Source organism: Pristiophorus japonicus, chromosome 9 (genome assembly GCF_044704955.1).
Source record: "Pristiophorus japonicus isolate sPriJap1 chromosome 9, sPriJap1.hap1, whole genome shotgun sequence".
In the NCBI taxonomy this organism is placed as follows: domain Eukaryota; kingdom Metazoa; phylum Chordata; class Chondrichthyes; family Pristiophoridae; genus Pristiophorus; species Pristiophorus japonicus.
The window spans coordinates 125,249,941-125,269,368 of NC_091985.1; the positions used below are offsets into that span (position 1 = coordinate 125,249,941).

Below are 19,428 nucleotides of genomic sequence, written 5' to 3' on the forward strand. Positions count from 1 at the left end.
CCCCCCGATCTCACCCCGCGATCCCTCCTCCCGATCTCTCCCCGCGATCTCCTCGATCTCTCCCCCTGATCTCTCCCCTCGATCTCTCCCCTCGATCTCTCCCCTCGGTCCCTCCCCCGACCTCTCCCCCCCCGATCTCTCCCCCCGGATCTCTCCCCTCAATCTCTCCCTCCCCCCGATCTCTCCCCCCCCCGATCTCCGCCCCCGATCTCTCCCTCCGATCTCTCCCCCCGATCTCTCCCCCCCCGATCTCACCCTGCGATCTCCACCCCCGATCTCCCCCCCCCGATCTCCCCCCAATCTCTCCCCCCGATTTCTCCCCGCCCCGATCTCCCCCCCGATCTCTCCCCGCGATCTCTCCCACCGATCTCTCCCTGATCTCTCCCCGCAATCTCCTCGATCTCTGCCCCCGATCTCTCCCTGCGATCTCTCCCCCCCGATCTCTCCCCGCGATCTCTCCTCCCAATCTCTCCCCCCGATCTCTCCCCTCGATCTCTCCCCGCGACCTCTCCCCCCCAAATCTCTCCCCCCCTATCTCTCACCCCGATCTCTCTCCCTCGATCTCTCCCCGCGATCTCTCCCCCCCGATCTCTCCCCCCCGATCTCTCCCCCCCGATCTCTCCCCCTCGATCTCTCCCCCCCGATCTCTCCCCCGATCTCTCTCCCCGATCTCTCCCCCTCGATCTCTCCCCGCGATCTCTCCCCTTCGATCTCTCCCCTCGATCTCTCCCCGCGATCTCTCCCCCCATCTCTCCCCCCGATCTCTCCCCGCGATCTCCTCGATTCCTCCCCCCGATCTCTCGCCGCGATCTCTCCCCCGAACTCTCCCCGCGATCTCTCCCCCGATCTCTCCCCCCGATCTCTCCTTCAATCTCTCCCCCCGATCTCTCCCCGCGATCTCTCCCCCCAATCTCTCCCCCCGATCTAGCCTCCTCCCCGATCTCTCCCCTCAATCTCTCCCCGTGATCTCTCCCCGCGACCTCTCCCCACGATCTCTCCCCCCCTATCTCTCCCCCCGATCTCTCCCCCTCGATCTCTCCCCCCTATCTCTCCCCCCGATCTCTTCCCCCCGATCTCTTCCCCTCGATCTCTCCCCGCGATCTTTCCCCCCGATCTCTCCCCCTCAATCTCTCCCCCCCGATCTCTCCTTCAATCTCTCCCCGCGATCTCTCCCCCTCGATCTCTCCCCCCGATCTCTCCCCCTCGATCTCTCCCCCTCGATCTCTCCCCGCGATCTCTCCCCCCACCGATCTCTCCCCCTCGATCTCTCCCCCCCGATCTCTCCCCCCCGATCTCTCCCCCTCGATCTCTCCCCCCCGATCTCTCCCCCTCGATCTCTCCCCCCCCGATCTCTACCCCGATCTTTCCCCCCGATCTCTCCCCCTCGATCTCTCCCCGCGATCTCTCCCCCTCGATCTCTCCCCTCGATCTCGCCCCTCGATCTCTCCCCCCATCTCTCTCCCCGATCTCTCCCCTGATCTCTCCCCCCGATCTCTCCTTCAATCTCTCCCCTGATCTCTCCCCCTGATCTCTCCTTCAATCTCTCCCCCGATCTCTCCCCCTCGATCTCTCCCCGCGATCTCTCCCCCCATCTCTCCCCCCGATCTCTCCCCGCGATCTCCTCGATCTCTCCCCCCCCGATCTCTCCCCCCGATCTCTCCCCGCGATCTCTCCCCGCGACCTCTCCTCCCCAAATCTCTCCCCCCCATCTCTCCCCCCGATCTCTTCCCCTCGATCTCTCCCCGCGATCTCTCCCCCCGATCTCTCCCCCTCAATCTCTCCCCCCCGATCTCTCCTTCAATCTCTCCCCGCGATCTCTCCCCCCGATCTTTCCCCCCGATCTCTCCCCCTCGATCTCTCCCCCACGATTTCTCCCCCACCATCTCTCCCCCCGATCTCTCCCCCCGATCTCTCCCCCTCGATCTCTCCCCCCGATTTCTCCCCCTCGATCTCTCCCCCACGATTTCTCCCCCACCATCTCTCCCCCCGATCTCTCCCCCTCGATCTCTCCCCCCCGATCTCTCCCCCTCGATCTCTCCCCCTCGATCTCTCCCCCCCGATCTCTACCCCCCGATCTCTCCCCCTCGATCTCTCCCCCTCGATCTCTCCCCCCCGATCTCTACCCCGATCTCTCCCCCGATCTCTCCCCGCGATCTCTCCCCCTCGATCTCTCCCCTCGATCTCTCCCCTCGATCTCTCCCCCCATCTCTCTCCCCGATTTCTCCCCACGATCTCCTCGATCTCTCCCCCCGATCTCTCCCCGCGATCTCTCCCCGCGATCTCTCCCCGCGATCTCTCCCCTGATCTCTCCCCCCGATCTCTCCTTCAATCTTTCCCCCCAATCTCTCCCCGCGATCTCTCCCCGCGATCTCCTCGATCTCTCCCCGCAATCTCTCCCCCGATCTCTCCCCCGATCTCTGCTCCTCCCCGATCTCTCCTTCAATCTCTCCCCCCGATCTCTTCCCTGATCTCTCCCCACGACCTCTCCCCTCGATCTCTCCCCGTGATCTGTCCCCGCGATCTCTCCCCCCCGATCTCTCCCCCCGATCTCTCCTCCCGATCTCTCCCCCCGATCTCTCCTCCCGATCTCTCACCCCGATCTCTCCCCCCCGATCTCTCCCCACGATCTCTCCTCCCGATCTCTCCCTGCGATCTCTCTCCCGATCTCTCCCCCCGATCTTTCCTTCAATCTCTCCTTCCGATCTCTCCTCCCCGATCTCTCCCCCCCGATCTTTCCCCCCGATCTATACCCCCAATCTCTCCCCCTCGATCTCTCCCCGCAATCTCTCCCCCCCGATCTCTCCCCCCCCCGATCTCTCCCCCCCCGATCTCCCCCCCACGACCGCTCCCCCTGATCTCTCCCCCCCGATCTCTCCCCCCGATCTCTCCACTCCCCGATCTCTCCCCTCGATCTCTCCGCCACAATCTCTCCCCCTCCCCGATCTCTCCCCTCCATCTCTCCCTCCCAATCTCGCCCCCTCCATCTCTCCCCCCGATCTCTCCCTGCGATCTCTCCCCCTGATCTCTCCCCGTGATCTCTCCTCCCGATCTCTCCCCCCCGATCTCTCCCCTCGATCTCTCCCCCGCGATCTCTCCCTCCCTCCTCTTTGCCGCGCTCCAAGCACTCCCCACCACCCCCTCCATGACCCTTGATCTTCCCGATTGCCAGGGATTATTTGCAACGGATTTCCAGGTTTCCCAGCTGCTGGATTAGTGCAATTGCCCAATTATATTGGATTATATTGGATTTGCTCAGTGGAGCAATTCCATACAGTACCCTTATTTGCATTCTGTTTTTTTTTTCGCTAGTTCACATTATAGGCTGTAGTGACAAAATACGAAATAAAGCTGGGACAATGAGCATTGTGTGTTTGAGGAGAAGATTCAGAGACAGAATAGGATGATAAGGTCAGACTCATGTAACCAAATCAGGACCAGCATTAAACCAATCCCTAAAGTGGGCATTTACACCACTTCCAATTCAGTACTGATGATTTGAGGGGATTATATTACCCATTAGAGATCAGGAAATAGCTAATTTCAGAGCCAATAACTATCATAATAGTGCTGATGCTCTGTGTGTGAGAAGGCATTACATCTCATAGCCAGTCAATGCAAGGCATCTGGTCACTAAAATGAAAAACCTTGAAAATCCAATATGTGTGTCACGTTAGTGTGTCTTCTTCATAGAATGCAAATGAAGCTTTATTAAAGAACTTGGAACTCCAGATCCGCACTCAATTCCTGCAGGAAGATATAAACTCGACTAAAGAGAGAAACACCAAGGTATGTTCAAGCATTCAACTTCTGCCAATCATTGATTGCAGACAGTATTGGTAAGCAAAGTAATCAACTCACATATTTCAATGATAAATACAGCTCGCTATTTTTGATCTGAAACATGACAGGTGAAATTCAACACAGAGAAGTGTAAGGTGATAGACATTTTGGTAGGAAGAATAAGGAGAGACGATACATGCTAAATGGTACAATTTTAAAGCGGGTGCAAGAAGAGAGAGACCTGGGGTTGCTTGTGCTCAAATCCTTTGAAAGTGGCAGGACAGGTTAATAAAGCTTATGGGATCCTGGGCTTTATTTTAGAGGTAAAGGGGGCAAAATTGGGCTCCTGTGCACCAGCTATTAGCGCCTCTGGGGGGCGTTAATGGGGTGCAAATGGGTTTTCGCTGGGGTGTCACTACCGGCCCCGGTGAAATGCGCATGAGTTAGCGGAGGTGCAAAACCGCCAGCGCCCCGGGTCACTGCGCCGGTGATGGTGACATCATCGCCGTGCGCAGCAACCTGTTTTCATCCCGCAGCGGCCCGTTTTTGCCCCACGGCGGAAATTGGGCAGCGCCCCGTGAGGCTGCCGTGGGCGATGTGAACGCCCACCTCGCAGGTTGCAAATCGGGCTGCACTCCGCTCGCCGGTCGAAAATTAAAGGGAGATGCGCGGCGCCATTTTTTTCTCCCGGCCGACCTTTCCTGCAGTATTTCTGCGGGGTCCGTGGCGCGATGGTGCAGCCAGGCACTCCGCTGCTGTGCTGGCTACGACCACGGCACCTCACATCCCCAGTGGAGTAGTGGATGCCCCTGGCCCCACTGCAGAGCTCACAGCGTACCTGCCCCTTTAACAGAAGGGGAGGGCCATGTGCTCGCGCTGGAGCTATGCAGAGAGACCGCGTAGCATTGCAACATTTGCATACTTACCACCCCAGTCCCGCTTCCCACTCCCGAGAGGAAATAGAGCGCACGACATTACGCTCCACTTCCTCCCGGGGGCAGTAACCTCAATTTCACTGCTGGGCCGGGACTTCCGCGCCGGGCGCAGGATTTCATGCCTCGCCTCGGTTACCGCCTCCAAACGGGGCGATACTGAATTTCGATCCCATCGAGTACAAAAGTCAGCAAGCTATGCTAAACCTTTATAAAACACTAATTCAGCCCCAGTTGGGGTATTGTGTCCCATTCTGGGCACCACACTAAGGAAGGACGTGAAGGCTTTAGAGAGGGTACAGAAGAGATTTACTAGAATGGTTCCAGGGATGAGGGTTATGCGGATAGCCTGGAGAAGCTGGGGTTGTGTTCCTTAGAGCAGAGAAGACTGAGGAGATTTGATAGAGGTGTTTAAATTCATGGCAGGTTTAGATGGAGTAAATAAAGAGAAATGGCTGAAGGGTCGATAACCAAAGAGCACAGATCTAGGTGATAGGCAAAAGAACCAGAGGTGACATGAGGAAATATTTTTTACGCAATGAGTGGTTAGGCTTTGGATACAGATTCAATAGTAGCCTTCAAAAGGGAATTGGATAAATACTTGAATGAAAATGTTTTTCAGGGATATGGGGAAAGAGCGGGGGAGCGGGACTAACTGGATTGCTCTGGATTGCAGACTCGATGGGCCGAATTGCCTCCTTCTGTGTTGTTCTTATGGTTTACTTAGATTAAAAGCTCTGTATAGTTATACAATGACAAATCTTTCAAATGTTTGTCTGAGGCTGCACTTGATTCAGAATTTGTGACTTTTTTTGACAACTGCATAAATAAACAAATAAAAGGTATTTGAAATGAGCAAGTGTGAAATATTTATTTAAATTTCACCAGTAAGGTGAACCTTACAACTTACAACTTGTGAGGAGCATACTCCTAAAGATTATTGCTGATGATCTACGCCAACCCAATATAAATGGGTAGTTTATATTTTCCCATTACATTCTTTATTCATAACAGCAATGAGACTGCCACAGATAAAATTAAGTCATGGTCTAATTCAAAATATTTCTGTGCGGAATTACATTACAAAGTATTTCTTCCCTGTCTAACATTCTTTTTTTAAATTAAAACTCTGCCCAAATGATAGAATAAATGCTGCTTACATTGACTTGAGCTGCATAATTATGGAAACTTGAAATTTTGTGCCAGATCAGGCAAGTGGTGTGTGTTTAGTAGATGTCAATGATAGAATCTGACAGTAGAGAGCTTACATTGATTCAGCAGATGCTCCATCCCTTGCTATTGACTCAAAGTGGACAGAACCGGAGGGGGGCGGGGGGGGGGGGGGGGGTTATAATTCCATGTTAGATACTCGCAACATTATAATAATAAGGGAAGGGAAAACCTGCCAGGAGGGCAGCAAGAATGTGGTGCAGCTGCATTCTGTATCACTAAAAGTCCCACTCCAGGGACTTGAGCACAAAAATCTCGGCTGACACTCCAGTGCAGTGCTGAGGGTTCCGCTGCACTGTTGGAGGTGCCGTCTTTCAGATGAGATGTTGAACTGAGGCCCCGCCTGCTCTCTCAGGTGGATATAAAAGATCCCACGGCACTATTTCGAAAAAGAGCAGGGCAGTTATCCCCGGTGTCCTGGCCAATATTTATCCCTCAATCAACATCACAAAAACAGATTATCTGATCATTAGCACATTGCTGTTTGTGGGAGCTTGCTGTGCACAAATTGGCTGCCACAGTTTCTACGTTACAATTGTGATTACACGTCAAAAGTACTTAATTGGGTGTAAAGCACTTTGGGACGTCCTGAGGTCATGAAAGGCGCTATAGAAATGCAAGTCTTCTTTTTTTAAATGTACTTTCTAATTGGGAGGCAAAACAAATAGTGAAATTGATGCCACCCATCAAATGAGACCATTCTGATCACTGACTGAGAAGGGCAGTGTGGGTTTGTGGGGAAAGAGGGGCTATTTGTGGGGTGAAACAATGGTAATATACCTAAATCCAATAGGGAAATAAGGAGACATTTCTTGATTCAGTGGTTAGAATGTGGAACTTTCCACCACATGGAAGTGGCTGAGGCAAATCGCTTAGACACTTTCAAAGGGAAACTAGATGAGTATATGAGAGAAAAGGGAATAGAAAGATGGGCTGAAAGGCTGAGATGAGGTAGATGGAATGTGAGGAGACTCGTGTCGAGAATAAAGACCAGCACAGACTAGTTGTGCTGAATGGCTTGTTTCTGTGCTGTACAATCTATGCAATTCTACCTAAAATAAATAATGGAATAAAATTAAAACAAAATAATTGAAACAGATTAACTGTTAATTTGAAAGTCATTTTAATTTCATTACTGTAGCTTTTCGGAAATGTAATCATATTTTGTTCTTATTTAGAAAAACAACAGGAAATTCCACAGGGATCCTTTCAGTCTCCCGTGTTGTATTTCTGATGGGAGAACAGCAGAGTCTTACTGGATTCGTTCATGCCTTTGTTACCTCTAGACTTGACTATTCCAATGCCCAGGTTCTACCCTCCTTAAACTTGAGGTTATCCAAAACTCTGGTACCCATGTCCTAACTCGCACCAAATCCCATTCACCCATCACCTCTGTGCTCACTGACCTACATTGACTCCTGGTTAAGCAGCCCCTCGATTTTAAAACTCTCATACTTGTTTTCAAATCCCATCATGGCCACACTCCTCCTTAACTCTGTAATCTCCTCCTGCCCTACAACTCTCAGAGATATCTGCACTACTCTAATTCTGGTCTCTTGAGCATCCCCAACTTTAATTGTTCCACCATTGGCGGACGTGCCTTCAGCTGCCAATGCCCTATGCTCTGGAATTCCCTCTCTAAACCTTTCCACCACTCTACATCTCTTTCCTCCTTTAAGACGCTCCTTGAAACCTACCTCATTGACTGAGCCCTGCCCTAATATTTCCTTATGTGGCTCAGTGTCAGATTTTGTGTGATAACATCCTGTGAAGTGTCATGGCACATTTTACCACATTAAAGGTGCTATATAAATACAAGTTGTTGTTGTTGTTGCTGCTGCAGTGGGAAATTGGGAATTTCAGGGGATAAGTCTGTAAGATGATCATTGCTTTATTGTCTGACACTTTTCTCTGCTGTTCTCATTCCACAGAATCTAGCAGAAATTCAGAGCTACATGAACGTTCTAAAGCACGCCCAACAGCCCACAACTTATGTGTCTTCAGGCCCATTAAGCTATGAGGTAATCCAGCACAGCCGAACGGAGAAAGCCATGGAGAGGCATTCGTCTCTTTGGGATTTATCATTTTTAAAATTTCAGGTTTGAATTAAATTGCATGGGAGCAAATTTGACATCAGCTTTCCTGCAAAGTGTTGTTCTTTTTGTTATAGGAAGAAGAGGCACTGTTGGCTGAGAAGAGAGAGTCTTTGATGAAGGGTCAGTTGGATGATCACCAAAGTGGTCCCTGCCAGTTACAGAGCCAGAGAGAGATTGAGGTCAGTCAATGTATAAAACAGGTCCGGCAGATTTTCCAGCAAACCTAGGCTATTAATGAAATGCAAATCTGGACATTCAGAGTGGAGCCCTACAATCCTCCGAGATCTCTGCGCTCCTCTAATGCTGGCGTCTTCCCCAACCCCTGATTTTCATCGCTCCACCATTGGCAGCTGTGCCTTCAACTGCCTGGGCCGTAAGTCCTGGAATTACCTCCCAAAACCTCTCCACCTCTATACCTTCTCTCCCCCTTTAAGACGCTCTTTAAAATCTACCTCCTTGACCAACCTGTCTTAATGGTGCTGAATTTGCAGCCTCTACGGGCACGTATGAGGTGCGCACTCAGCCATAGTTCCAGGTTTAGGTATGCACTGTGCATGCGCTGAAACCCGTAACTTGCCAAAATCGCACGAATCCGTTCGAAAAGGGCCTCTGCGGACGGAGAGTTAGGCTTTTTGCCCATCTTCTGCCAAACGAATGTCCTTTAAATTCTTACACCTAGTAAAAGAACATAAGAACATAAAAGCAAGCGTAAGAGTTTTAAAAAGTGGAAAAATAATATTTTATCACTCATTTTAAAACCCTGTCAGATAAGGTAAGTTTATTTTTAGACCCGTTAAAACATACAATTTTTTTAAATTACATTTTTGTTTAAAATATTTAATTAAATAGCATTTTAATTAATTTTAAATATGTCATTATTTATTTATTTATTTCATGTATTTTTTTAAGTGATCCCCATTCATACTTATGGTGATTCCATACATACGGACCTCACCATAAGTATGAAGGAGGATTCCCCCTTCTTGGGCCGGCCCACGTGATCCCAGGGGCGCTTTCGAACTGCATGTGCCCATGGTATACGTGGGCCTCCACCCGCAGGTACCCGGAGAGGCCCAGGAGTGCGAATCTACAAACCTCCCAGACTACCAGGTAAATTCGTAGATTTTTTCAAGTCGGAGGCATCCACCCGTGGGAAGCCTCTGATCACAATTTCTACCCCAATATTTCCTAATGTGGCTCGGTGTCACATTTGTTTGATAACACTCCTGCAAAATGCCTTGGGACGTTTTACTACACTAACGGTGCTATGTAAATGCAAACTGTTGTTGTTGCTACACAGATGCTGTTGTATTTTTAAACCATGCATTAGATGGCGCTGCGCAACATTGCACCCACGTACGGTATTGTGGAATGACAGTCACTTTTATCCCTGTTTAATTCCTCTTTATTACAAGTAGAATCATAGATACATAGAATAGTGCAGCACAGAAGGAGGCCATTCAGCCCATCGAGTCAGTGCTGGCTCTTTCGATGAGCGATCCAGTTAGTCCCACTCCCTGCTGTTTCCCCATAGCCCTTCATTAACAATAAGAACATAATAAGAACATAAGAAGTAAGAGCAGGAGTAGGCCATACGGCCCCTCAAGCCTGCTCTGCTATTTAATACGATCTTGACTGATCCGATCATGGACTCAGGTCCACTTTCCTGCCCGCTCCCCATAACCCCTTATTCCCTTATTGGTTAAGAAACTGTCTATCTCTGTCTTAAATTTATTCAATGTCCCAGCTTCCACAGCTCTCTGAGGCAGCGAATTCCACAGATCCACAACCCTCTGAGAAAAGAAATTTCTCCTCATCTCAGTTTTAAATGGGCGGCCCCTTATTCTAAGATCATGCCCCCTAGTTCGAGTCTCCCCCATCAGTGGAAACATTCTCTCTGCATCCACCTTGTCAAGCCCCCTCATAATCTTATACGTTTTGATAAGATCACCTCTCAATCTGCTGTGTTAATCTTTCCTGACACCTTCAAAGATTTGCACACAAGCACCACCAGAACTCTCTGTTCTTGAAACCCCTTTAAAATTATACAATTTAGTATGTATGGCCCTTCCTCATTCTTCCAACCAAAATGTATCACCTCACACTTTTCTGAGTTGAATTTAATCTGCCATGTGTCCACCAATTCCACCAGCCTGTCTATTTTCCTCACTGTTTACTACATTTCCAAATTTTGTGTCACCTGCAAATGTCAAAATTGTGCCCTGTCTCCCCAAGTTCAAGTCCCTGTCTATCTGCTTCCATGTGCACGTATATCATCTGATATATGTGTAAGTAACTCAGAACTGAACATTCGCTATATCTTGTCTGCTTTGATTAAACTGGCAAAATGTTCATCGGTCTCAAAAGATTACACAGCAGTATTGAAATATTTTAAAATCATTTTTTCAAACTATACCAGCCTCTACTCTGGGGATAGACCGTTGACTTGTAGACTGTATACAAGGATTAATAGATACACAGGATATTTAGTTAAAATATCTTGGCAGCCTGTCAGCATGCAGTAGGATCACCTATGCATCAGTTTGGTCTGGGCATCATTCCAGTTTATTTTATTATGAGAGAGAGAAAACCTCTTTAATGCTGCTTTCATTTCACATATAAAGATTAAATGCATTTTCTGTCAGATAGTGGCATCTGGATTTCAGTTTATAGTCATGTAAAGGTCACCTTAGTACAGTTATAAGCCTTGTTATTTAAAATCCAGCTTCTGTGCCTAATGGTAGCAACATGCACTATGAATAGCATAAAAGTGATTTGTGGGATTGGGACTGTGCATCAAATCCTCCGAATGGTTTCTGCTGATATATTAGCATATTTTATGCAATACTTCAACATTGTTAAAGAAGGCTGCTTTTCCTTTGGGGCGGGTTAGCGCTGGAAAGTATCACAGAATGGTATAGCACTATGCCTGTGCCGGCTCTCTTAAGGAGCTATCCAATTAGTCCCACACCCCTACCCTTTCCCCATAGCATTGTAATTTTCCCCTTTCAAGTTCTATCCAATTCCCTTTTGAAAGTTATTATTGAATCTGCTTCCATCACCCTTTCAGACACTGCATTCCAGATCACAACAACTCACTGCATTAAAAAAAATGTTTCCTTGTGTCGCCTCTAGATCTTTTGCCAATCACCTAAATCTGTGTCCTCTGGTTACCGACCCTTCTGCCACTGGAAACAGTTTCTCCTTGTTTATTCGATCAAAACCCTTCATGATTTTGGATACTTCCATGCAATGGCATTGTCAGCTATGGCTCAGTGGCTGGCATGTTGCTTTTGAGTCAGAAGGTTGTTGGTTCAAATCCCACTGCAGAGACTTGTGCACAAAATCTAGGCTGACACTCTAGTGCCATGCTGAGGGAGTGTTGAACTTTTGGAGGTGACCTGTCTTCTCTCTCAGGTGGAAGTAAAAGATCTCTGGCACTATTTCGAAGAAGAGCAGGGGAGTTATCCCTGGTGTCCTGGCCGATATTTATCCCTCAATCAACATTGCTGTTTGTGGGAGCTTGCTGTGTGCAAATTGGCTGCTGCGTTTCCTACATTACAACAGTGACTACACTTCAAAAGTACTTCTTTGCATGTAAAGCGTCTAGGACATCGTGAGGTTGTGAAAAGTGCTATATAAATGCAAGTCCTTCTTTTTTTCTCTCCTCTTGCCCGTTTCTGCTCCAAGGAGAACAATCCTAGCTTCTTTCGTCAATAGTGAAGAAGTGGGTCTCTGACTTTAAACATAGAAATGCGGGATCATGGCAGGACTTCAACATACCACTCCGCCTCAAGATGCTTCACAACAGCGTTATCAAACACAATTTGACACTATGTCGCATATTTATTAGGACAGGTGGCCAACAACTTGGTCAAAGAGGTAGGTTTTAAGGAGCATCCTCAAGGAAGAGATAGAGAGGCAGAGAGGTTTAGGGAGTGAATTTCAGAGCTTCGGGCCTTGGCAGCTGAGGGCGCAGCCCCCAATGGCGGAACAATGAAAATCGGGAGATGCGCAAGAGACCATAATTGGAGGAGCGCAGATATCTCGGAGGGTTGTGGGGCTGGAGGAGATTACAGAGATAGGGAGGGGCAAGGCCATGGAGGGGTTTGAAATCAAAGATAAGAATTTTAAAATCGAGGCATTGCCAGACCATTAACCAATGTAGGTCAGCGAGCACAGGATGTGATGGGTGAATGGGACTTGGTGGGAGTTAGCACATGGGCAGCAGAGGTAGATATGACCACTCCTAAGCACTATCTTGCCTATCACTGGCATAACAGGACTAGTGTTGTAGTCAATGTGACAAATGACCTCCCAGCTCAATTTTCTTGTCTGAGGAGGGGAGGCAAAGAGGAATTTTGTAGAATCTTTGCTCAAGGGTACAAAGGTGGGATGGAGACTTTGATGACTTAGACTGTACATAGTCTGTGGAAGGAACTGGCTCAAGTGGGCAAAATGACCTACTGCTCTAAAATGTTTTATGTAGTTTAGTACACCTCCCTCGCCACTGATCCTAAAGGATTTGTTTATTCTACATGTAGGCTATTGCACTCATGATGGTGTGCATTCATGAAGGGAACAAAGTCCCTGTAAGCTGCGCTGTAAGGCCGGACGGCTGCACAGTGCACCAGAGGCTCCACCCAGCTGGCTTTCCAATGAGAAAAGCTGCGCATGCGCAGTTTTGTGAATGGTCTGCCCAGCCCCTTAAAGGGGCCATGCAGCACCACACAAAATTAACGAACATAGAATTAGGAGCAGGAGTAGGCCATTTGGCCCTTTGAGTCTGCTCCACCATTCAACAAGATCCTTCTTCTACCTCAATGCTACTTCCCACACTATCCCAATATCACTTAATTCCCTTTGTTCCCAAACATCTATCGATTTCAGCCATAAATATACTCAATGACTGAACATCCACAGCCCTCTAGAGTAGAGAATTCCAAAGATTCACAACCTTTTGATTGAAGAAATTTCTCCTCACCTCAGTCCTAAATGGCCGACCCCATATTCTGAGACTGTAACCCCATGTTCTAGATTCCCCAGCCAGGGGGAACATTTTCATAGCATAACCCTGTCGAGCCCCATTAAGCATTTTACATGTTTCAATTAGATCACCTTTCAATCTTCTAAACTCTAGGGAATATAGGCCTAGTCTACTCATAGGGCAATCCCCTCATCCCAGGAACCAGTCTAGTGAACCTTTGTTGCACTCCCTCTGACAAGTATATCTTTCCTTAGGTAAGGATACCAGAACTGTATTCAGTACTCCAGGTGTGGCCTCACCAATGCCCTGTATAATTGTAGTAAGACTTCTTTACTCTTATACTCTAATCCCTTTGTAACAAAAGCTGACAGACCATTTGCTTTCCTAATTGCTTGCTGTACCTGCTTGTTAACTTTCTGTGATTCCTGTACAAGGACACCCAGATCCTTCTGAATGCAAATATTTCCCAGTCTCTTACCATTCAAAAAGTATTCTGCTTTTTTGTTTTTCCGACCAAAGTGGATAACTTCACACTTCCCCACATTGTATTCCATTTGCCATATTCTTTCCCAATCAGTCAACCTGTCTATATCTCTCTGCAGCCTCTTTGTGTCCTTCTCACAGCTTACTTTCCCACCTAACTTTCTATCATCAGCAAACTTGGAAAAGTTACATTCAGTCCCTTCATCTAAGTAATTAATATAGATTGTAAAGAGCTGAGGCCCAAGCACTGATCTTTGCAGTACCCCGCTAGTTACAGCCTGCCAACCCGAAAAACATCCCATTAATTCCTACTCTCTGTTTTCTGTTCATTAACCAATCCTCAATCCATGCTAATATATTACTCCCAAATCCCATGAGTCCTAATTTTGAGTAATGACCTCTTGTGTGGCATCCTATTGAATGTTTTTTAGAAAATCCAAATACACTACATCCGCTGATTGCCCCTTATCCATCCTACAAGTTACATCTTCAAAAATCTCAGCACATTTGTCAAACAGGATTTCCCTTTCATAAAAGTATGTTGACTCTGCCTAAGCATATTACGATTTTCCAAGTACCCTGCTACCACGTCCCTAATAATAGATTCTAGCACTTTGCCTACTACTGATGTCAGGCTATAATTCCCCATTTTTTCTCTTCCTCCTTTCCTAAATAGCGTGGTTATGGACTGGAGGAAGGTGTACAGTAGTGTTCCCCAGTCTACATTAATGACTTAGACTTGGGTGTACAGTGCACAATTTCAACATTTTTAGATGACACAAAACTTCAAAGTACTGATATAGTGAACAGTGAAGAGGATACTGATAGACTTCGAGAAGATATCGATAGGCTGGTGGAATGGACGGAAACATTGCAGATGAAATTTAACCCTGAAAAATGCAAAGTGATACATTTCGGTAGGAAGGAGAGGCAATATAAAGTTAAGGGTACAATTCTAAAGGGGGTGCATGAACATAGCGGCCTGGTGGTATTTGTGCACAAATCGTTGAAGATGACAAGACAGGTTGAGAAAGCAGTGAAAAAAGCATATGGGATCCTGGGCTTCATAAATGACAGAGCAGGCTCGAGGGGCCATATGGCCTTCTCCTGCCCCTATTTCTGATGTTCTTATGGAAATAGCTAATGATCACTGTAGTACATTAAAACAAGAAGTAAATCATAATTTGATAATATTTTGTCAAGATCATAAGAAATAGGAGCAGGAGTAGGCCATTCGGCTCTTTGAGCCTGCTCTGCCATTCACTAACATCATGGCTGATCTTCTACCTGAACTCCACATGCTTTTAGTTTGCGTTGCCCTTATATATTTCTGTAGTTAGGTCAACATTTCACACTTTTTATACTTGGGGATGGTGAACCACTGCTTTTGCTTCATGAGGGTGTTAATAATACAGTGGCTTTCCCTTTCCCTTAGTCTTACCTTCTGCTGTGCAATTACTACCTTCAGGTAAATATATTTATCATCATTTAAAAAAGAATTGCATTTATATAGCACCTTTCACTGTTTAAGATTTGCCAATGTCAATGATAATTGCATAGTTACATTTACCAGCAGATATCCCAAAATGCTTCACAGCCAATGAAGATTTTTTGAAGTGTAGTCACTGTTGTAATTTAAGAAATGTGGCAGTCATTTACACACAACAAACTCCTGCACACAGCAATGAGATAAATGACTCAATAATCTTTTTGGTGGTTGTTTTGGCTGAGGGATAAATATTGGCCAGGACAGTGAGAGATCTCTCCTGCTCTTCTCTGAATAGCACAATGAGATCTTTTATGTCCAGAGGGGGCCTTCATTTAACAACTCATCCAAAAAACAGGACCTCTGACAGTACTGCACAGGAATACCAGCCTAGATTCCTACACTACAAGAGTGACTACACTTCTAAAGTATTTAATTGGCTGTAAAGAGTTTTGGGATGTCCTAAGTTTGAGAAAGACGCTTTAAAAGTGCAAGTCTTCCTTTCTTTATGTGCTCAAGTCTCTGGTGTGGGGCTCAAATTCACAATCTACTGAGTGAAGTGAGAGCACTACCATTGAGTTGAAGCTGACACTTGAGGCAATCATCACTTGCCCGAGTAAGGAACATTACACTGCCAATGTATTACATTAAATAATCTTGTATGGTATAATAAATACTAATGAAGCTTATTTCCATATCGTTGTGTTAAAAGATGGCAACACTCGAGCAGACAATCAAGAGTGTGCAGGAAAATTACTTGGATCAGATGCAATTGTACAACGAACAAATTGAAGACTTGAGGAAAAAGTTGGAAGAAGCTGAGAAAAGCTTGGAAAGGTGTGCCAATGTGTGTCGACGAGTTGTTATGTATCAACAATCACTGGAAAATGAACTGGAGAGCTACAAGAGCTTTATTGCCAATGAAGATTACAGGTGTGTCGCAGGATTATTATGTCTCACCTTTTCAGTGCTCCATGATTACTTATTATTACTCATTTTAGTACTGCGTTAGGATTGTTGCGCAATAAGGTTTAACACTCTGTTTTTGCTCCAAATTAACCATTTGAAATTTTTTGGGCAGAGGGACAAACTATTATCTGCTGGAAAATGTAACTATGCAATCAATAATCTCTGCCTTTACCAATAGAGGCAAGACACTTGCAAATAATCCCATACAATGGATTCACATGATATCGTCGAATGACATTGTCAAATCTTAAACAGTTTATAATCAACCCCTTAGAGTTTGAAAGGTACTTTAAGCTTAATTAATATAGATTTCCAATATAAGCAGAATCTGTGGGACCTGTATTTTTCCAGGGGTATGTCTATGTAAAATGTCAGCTGTGGATCGGTGGGTAGCACTCTCATCTCTGAGTCAGAAAGTTGTGGGTTCAAGTCCCACTCCAGAGACTTAAACACAAAAATCTAGGCTGACACTCCAGTGCAGTACTGGGGGAGAGTTGCACTGTAGGAGCTGCTGTCCTTCAGATGAGACATTAAACTGAACCCCTGTCTGCTCTCTCAATGGATGGATGTAAAGGATCCCATGGCACTATTTTGAAGAAGAGCAGGGGAGTTATCCCTGGGCAATATTTATCCCTCAACAGATTATCTGCTCATTATCACGTTGCTGTTTGTGGGAGCTTAATGAGTGCAATTTGCTGCCATGTTTCCTACCTTACAACAGTGACTACATTTCAAAATGTACTTCATTGGCTTTGGGATGGCCTGAGGCGCTATCTAAATGCGAGTCTATTTTTTATACTTCCATCCCTAATTCTTCACTTAACTGACCTAATGCTGGAGCTGTGAGGGAGATACACTTGGCCTGTTCTTAGACCGCTACCATTGCCTCTAGCTAAAACTGCCAGGAGATGCCCAAAGTCCACTCGGGCATGACTCCCCTGTACAATTGTGCTTGCCTCTATCTGGTTGTAGGACCCCAGTGCACTGTTTAAGGTAACGACGTGTGGAGTTTGCACTGTGCATGCATTGGTATCAGCCGTTGAGCGGCCGAACCAGCAGTCCTTAAAGGGACCACTGCAAGCCGCTCCCAAAACAGGTAAATCTTCACCAGCGCCCCTTACTCCATGATCGCCTCCCTCACCTTTTAACAACACTATATAGCGCCTTTAATGTAGTAAAATAACCCAAGGTGTTGAACATTGGACCAGCTGTGAGTTCTCGGGATTGAAAGTGAGGGAAGCTGCAGAACTGTTTGGGAGTAAACGTATCAGACGCTACCACATGTCTGTTATTGGAGTCAGCCATTTGTCGAGTTATTTGATGGAATGGGATTTTTACTGGGACTTTTCAGTTGCTTGTTAAAAAAATCTATGAAATATTAATTATTATTCACCAGCAAAACAGATGATTTTCATTTTTCAGATCACAATCTACCCCAATTGAGACAGAAATCATCCCTTTGTCCATAAGTGATCGATATGAGTGCACACCTGAGAGCAAAGGTAAGACACAAATTAATGCAACGTGTCTTTAATGTCTCCAGAGCTCTACAGCAACTATTATTTCATTTTAATACTGATGCAAGCTGGATTTATTTTGTAATAATTTTCAAAATTGAAGGGTTGTGTAATTTGTTAGCTACAGACAAAAAGCTCCCATAATTTTGAAAAGATTCCAAGACAATGTCCACACCTTAGGGTAATTTTCAAAACGGATTTAACTTTCCATAAATTCGGCAAGAGGAGACATTTTTTTAACTCATTCATGGGATGTGGGTGTCGCGGGCAAGGCCAGCATTTATTGTCCATCCCTAATTGCCCTGAAAAAGGTGGTGGCTCTTGAACCGCTGCAGTCTGTGCGGTGAAGGTACTCCCACAGTGCTGTTAGGGAGGGAGTCCCAAGATTTTGACCCAGTGACGATGAAGGAACGCTGATATATTTCCAATGTTGGAATGATGTGTGACTTGGAGGGGAATGAGGAGGTGATGGTGTTCCCATGTGCCTGCTGTCCTTATCCGTCTAGGTGGTAGAGGTTGACATTTTTTTTAAACTGTTCTTGGGACTTGAAGAGATACTAAAGCAATCAATAGATTTATAACTGGACAGTACTGCATTGAAATTCCAGGGGAGGGTGAGGAGATAGGTGGAGTGAAGGTGGAACAGAAAATCCATCTGCCCATTATGGAAGACCCTGGTGCCATTGACTATTTTACGTACCTTGAGCGCGCTGCATCACTTCTGTTCCGGGGGTGGGGTGCGGGGGCAGTGTGGAGGCACTTACCCAGTCTCGGACAGACATCGAAAATGTGACATACGTAGTCCTCCCTTCTTCCCCCAGTGTAAGCAATGGTATCACTCTGCAATCCATTCTATTGCAAAACCAGCCTAGAAACGTCAGAATTTCCCACTTGTCCCCAAGCTCTGCTGGATACCAAGAGTTCATCAGCTCCCTGGCCCTCAACATTGCCATAGGCTTAACTATAAATGAAGGAAGTATGAGGTATTTTCCTCATTTAAATGACATGCTGATATGACTGCCCTTTTGTCTGCCGGGGTAGGGGAGGGATTTAACATGGACATTCCCACAAAAGTACTGTGAGCTCATGCGTGTGCATATCCTAACTTTCACCAAGTCCTGTTTACCCATCACCCCCTGTGCCCGCCACCCTACATTGGCTCCCAGTCCATAATGCCTCAATTTTAAAATGTTTTACATGTTTAAATCCCTCCATGGTCTCATCCCTCCAGCCCTACAACCCACTGAGATCTCTCCGTTCCTCCCACTCTGGCCTCTTCTGCATCCCCCACTTCCTTCACTCCACCATTGGTGGCTGTTCCTTCAGCCATCTAGGCCCTAGGCTCTGGAATTCCCTCCCTAAACCTCTCCACCTCTCCACCTCGCTACCTCTCTCTCTGTTGGTCCCTTAGAGGCCGAGACCGGGGAATTAGTAATGGGGAACATGGGGATGGCAGAAAGTCTGAACAAATATTTTGTATCAGTCTTTACAGTAGAGGACACTAACAATATCCCAACAGTGGATAGTCAAGGGGCTATAGGGGAGAGGAACTTAACACAATTACAATCACTAAGGAGGTGGTACTCAGTAAGATAATGGGACTAAAGGCAGATAAATCCCCTGGACCTGATGGCTTGCATTCTAGGGTCTTAAGAGAAGTAGCGTCAGGGATTGTGGATGCATTGCTTGTAATTTACCAAAATTCCCTGGATTCTGGGGATGTCCCAGCAGATTGGAAAACTGCAAATGTAACACCTCTATTTAAAAAAGGAGGCTGACAAAAAGCAGGAAACTATAGACCGATTGGCTAACATCTGTGGTTGGAAAAATGTTGGAGTCCATTATTAAAGAAGCAGTAACAGGACATTTGGAAAAGCAAAATTAGGTCAGGCAGAGTCAGCATGAATTTATGAAGGGGAAGTCATGTTTGACAAATTTGCTGGAATTC

At 46.5% G+C, this 19,428-nt stretch overlaps 1 protein-coding gene across 1 annotated transcript in view; it reads left to right on the top strand.

The window, feature by feature from the left end:
• LOC139273920 (filensin) overlaps positions 1-19,428 on the top strand; it is a 54,689-nt gene that overhangs the window by 31,687 nt on the left and 3,574 nt on the right. Inside the window, exons 3-7 of the mRNA XM_070890992.1 lie at positions 3,691-3,786; positions 7,874-7,963; positions 8,113-8,217; positions 15,707-15,927; positions 17,386-17,465. Coding sequence (XP_070747093.1) covers positions 3,691-3,786; positions 7,874-7,963; positions 8,113-8,217; positions 15,707-15,927; positions 17,386-17,465 — 592 coding nt within the window. The remainder of the gene's footprint in view (positions 1-3,690; positions 3,787-7,873; positions 7,964-8,112; positions 8,218-15,706; positions 15,928-17,385; positions 17,466-19,428) is intronic.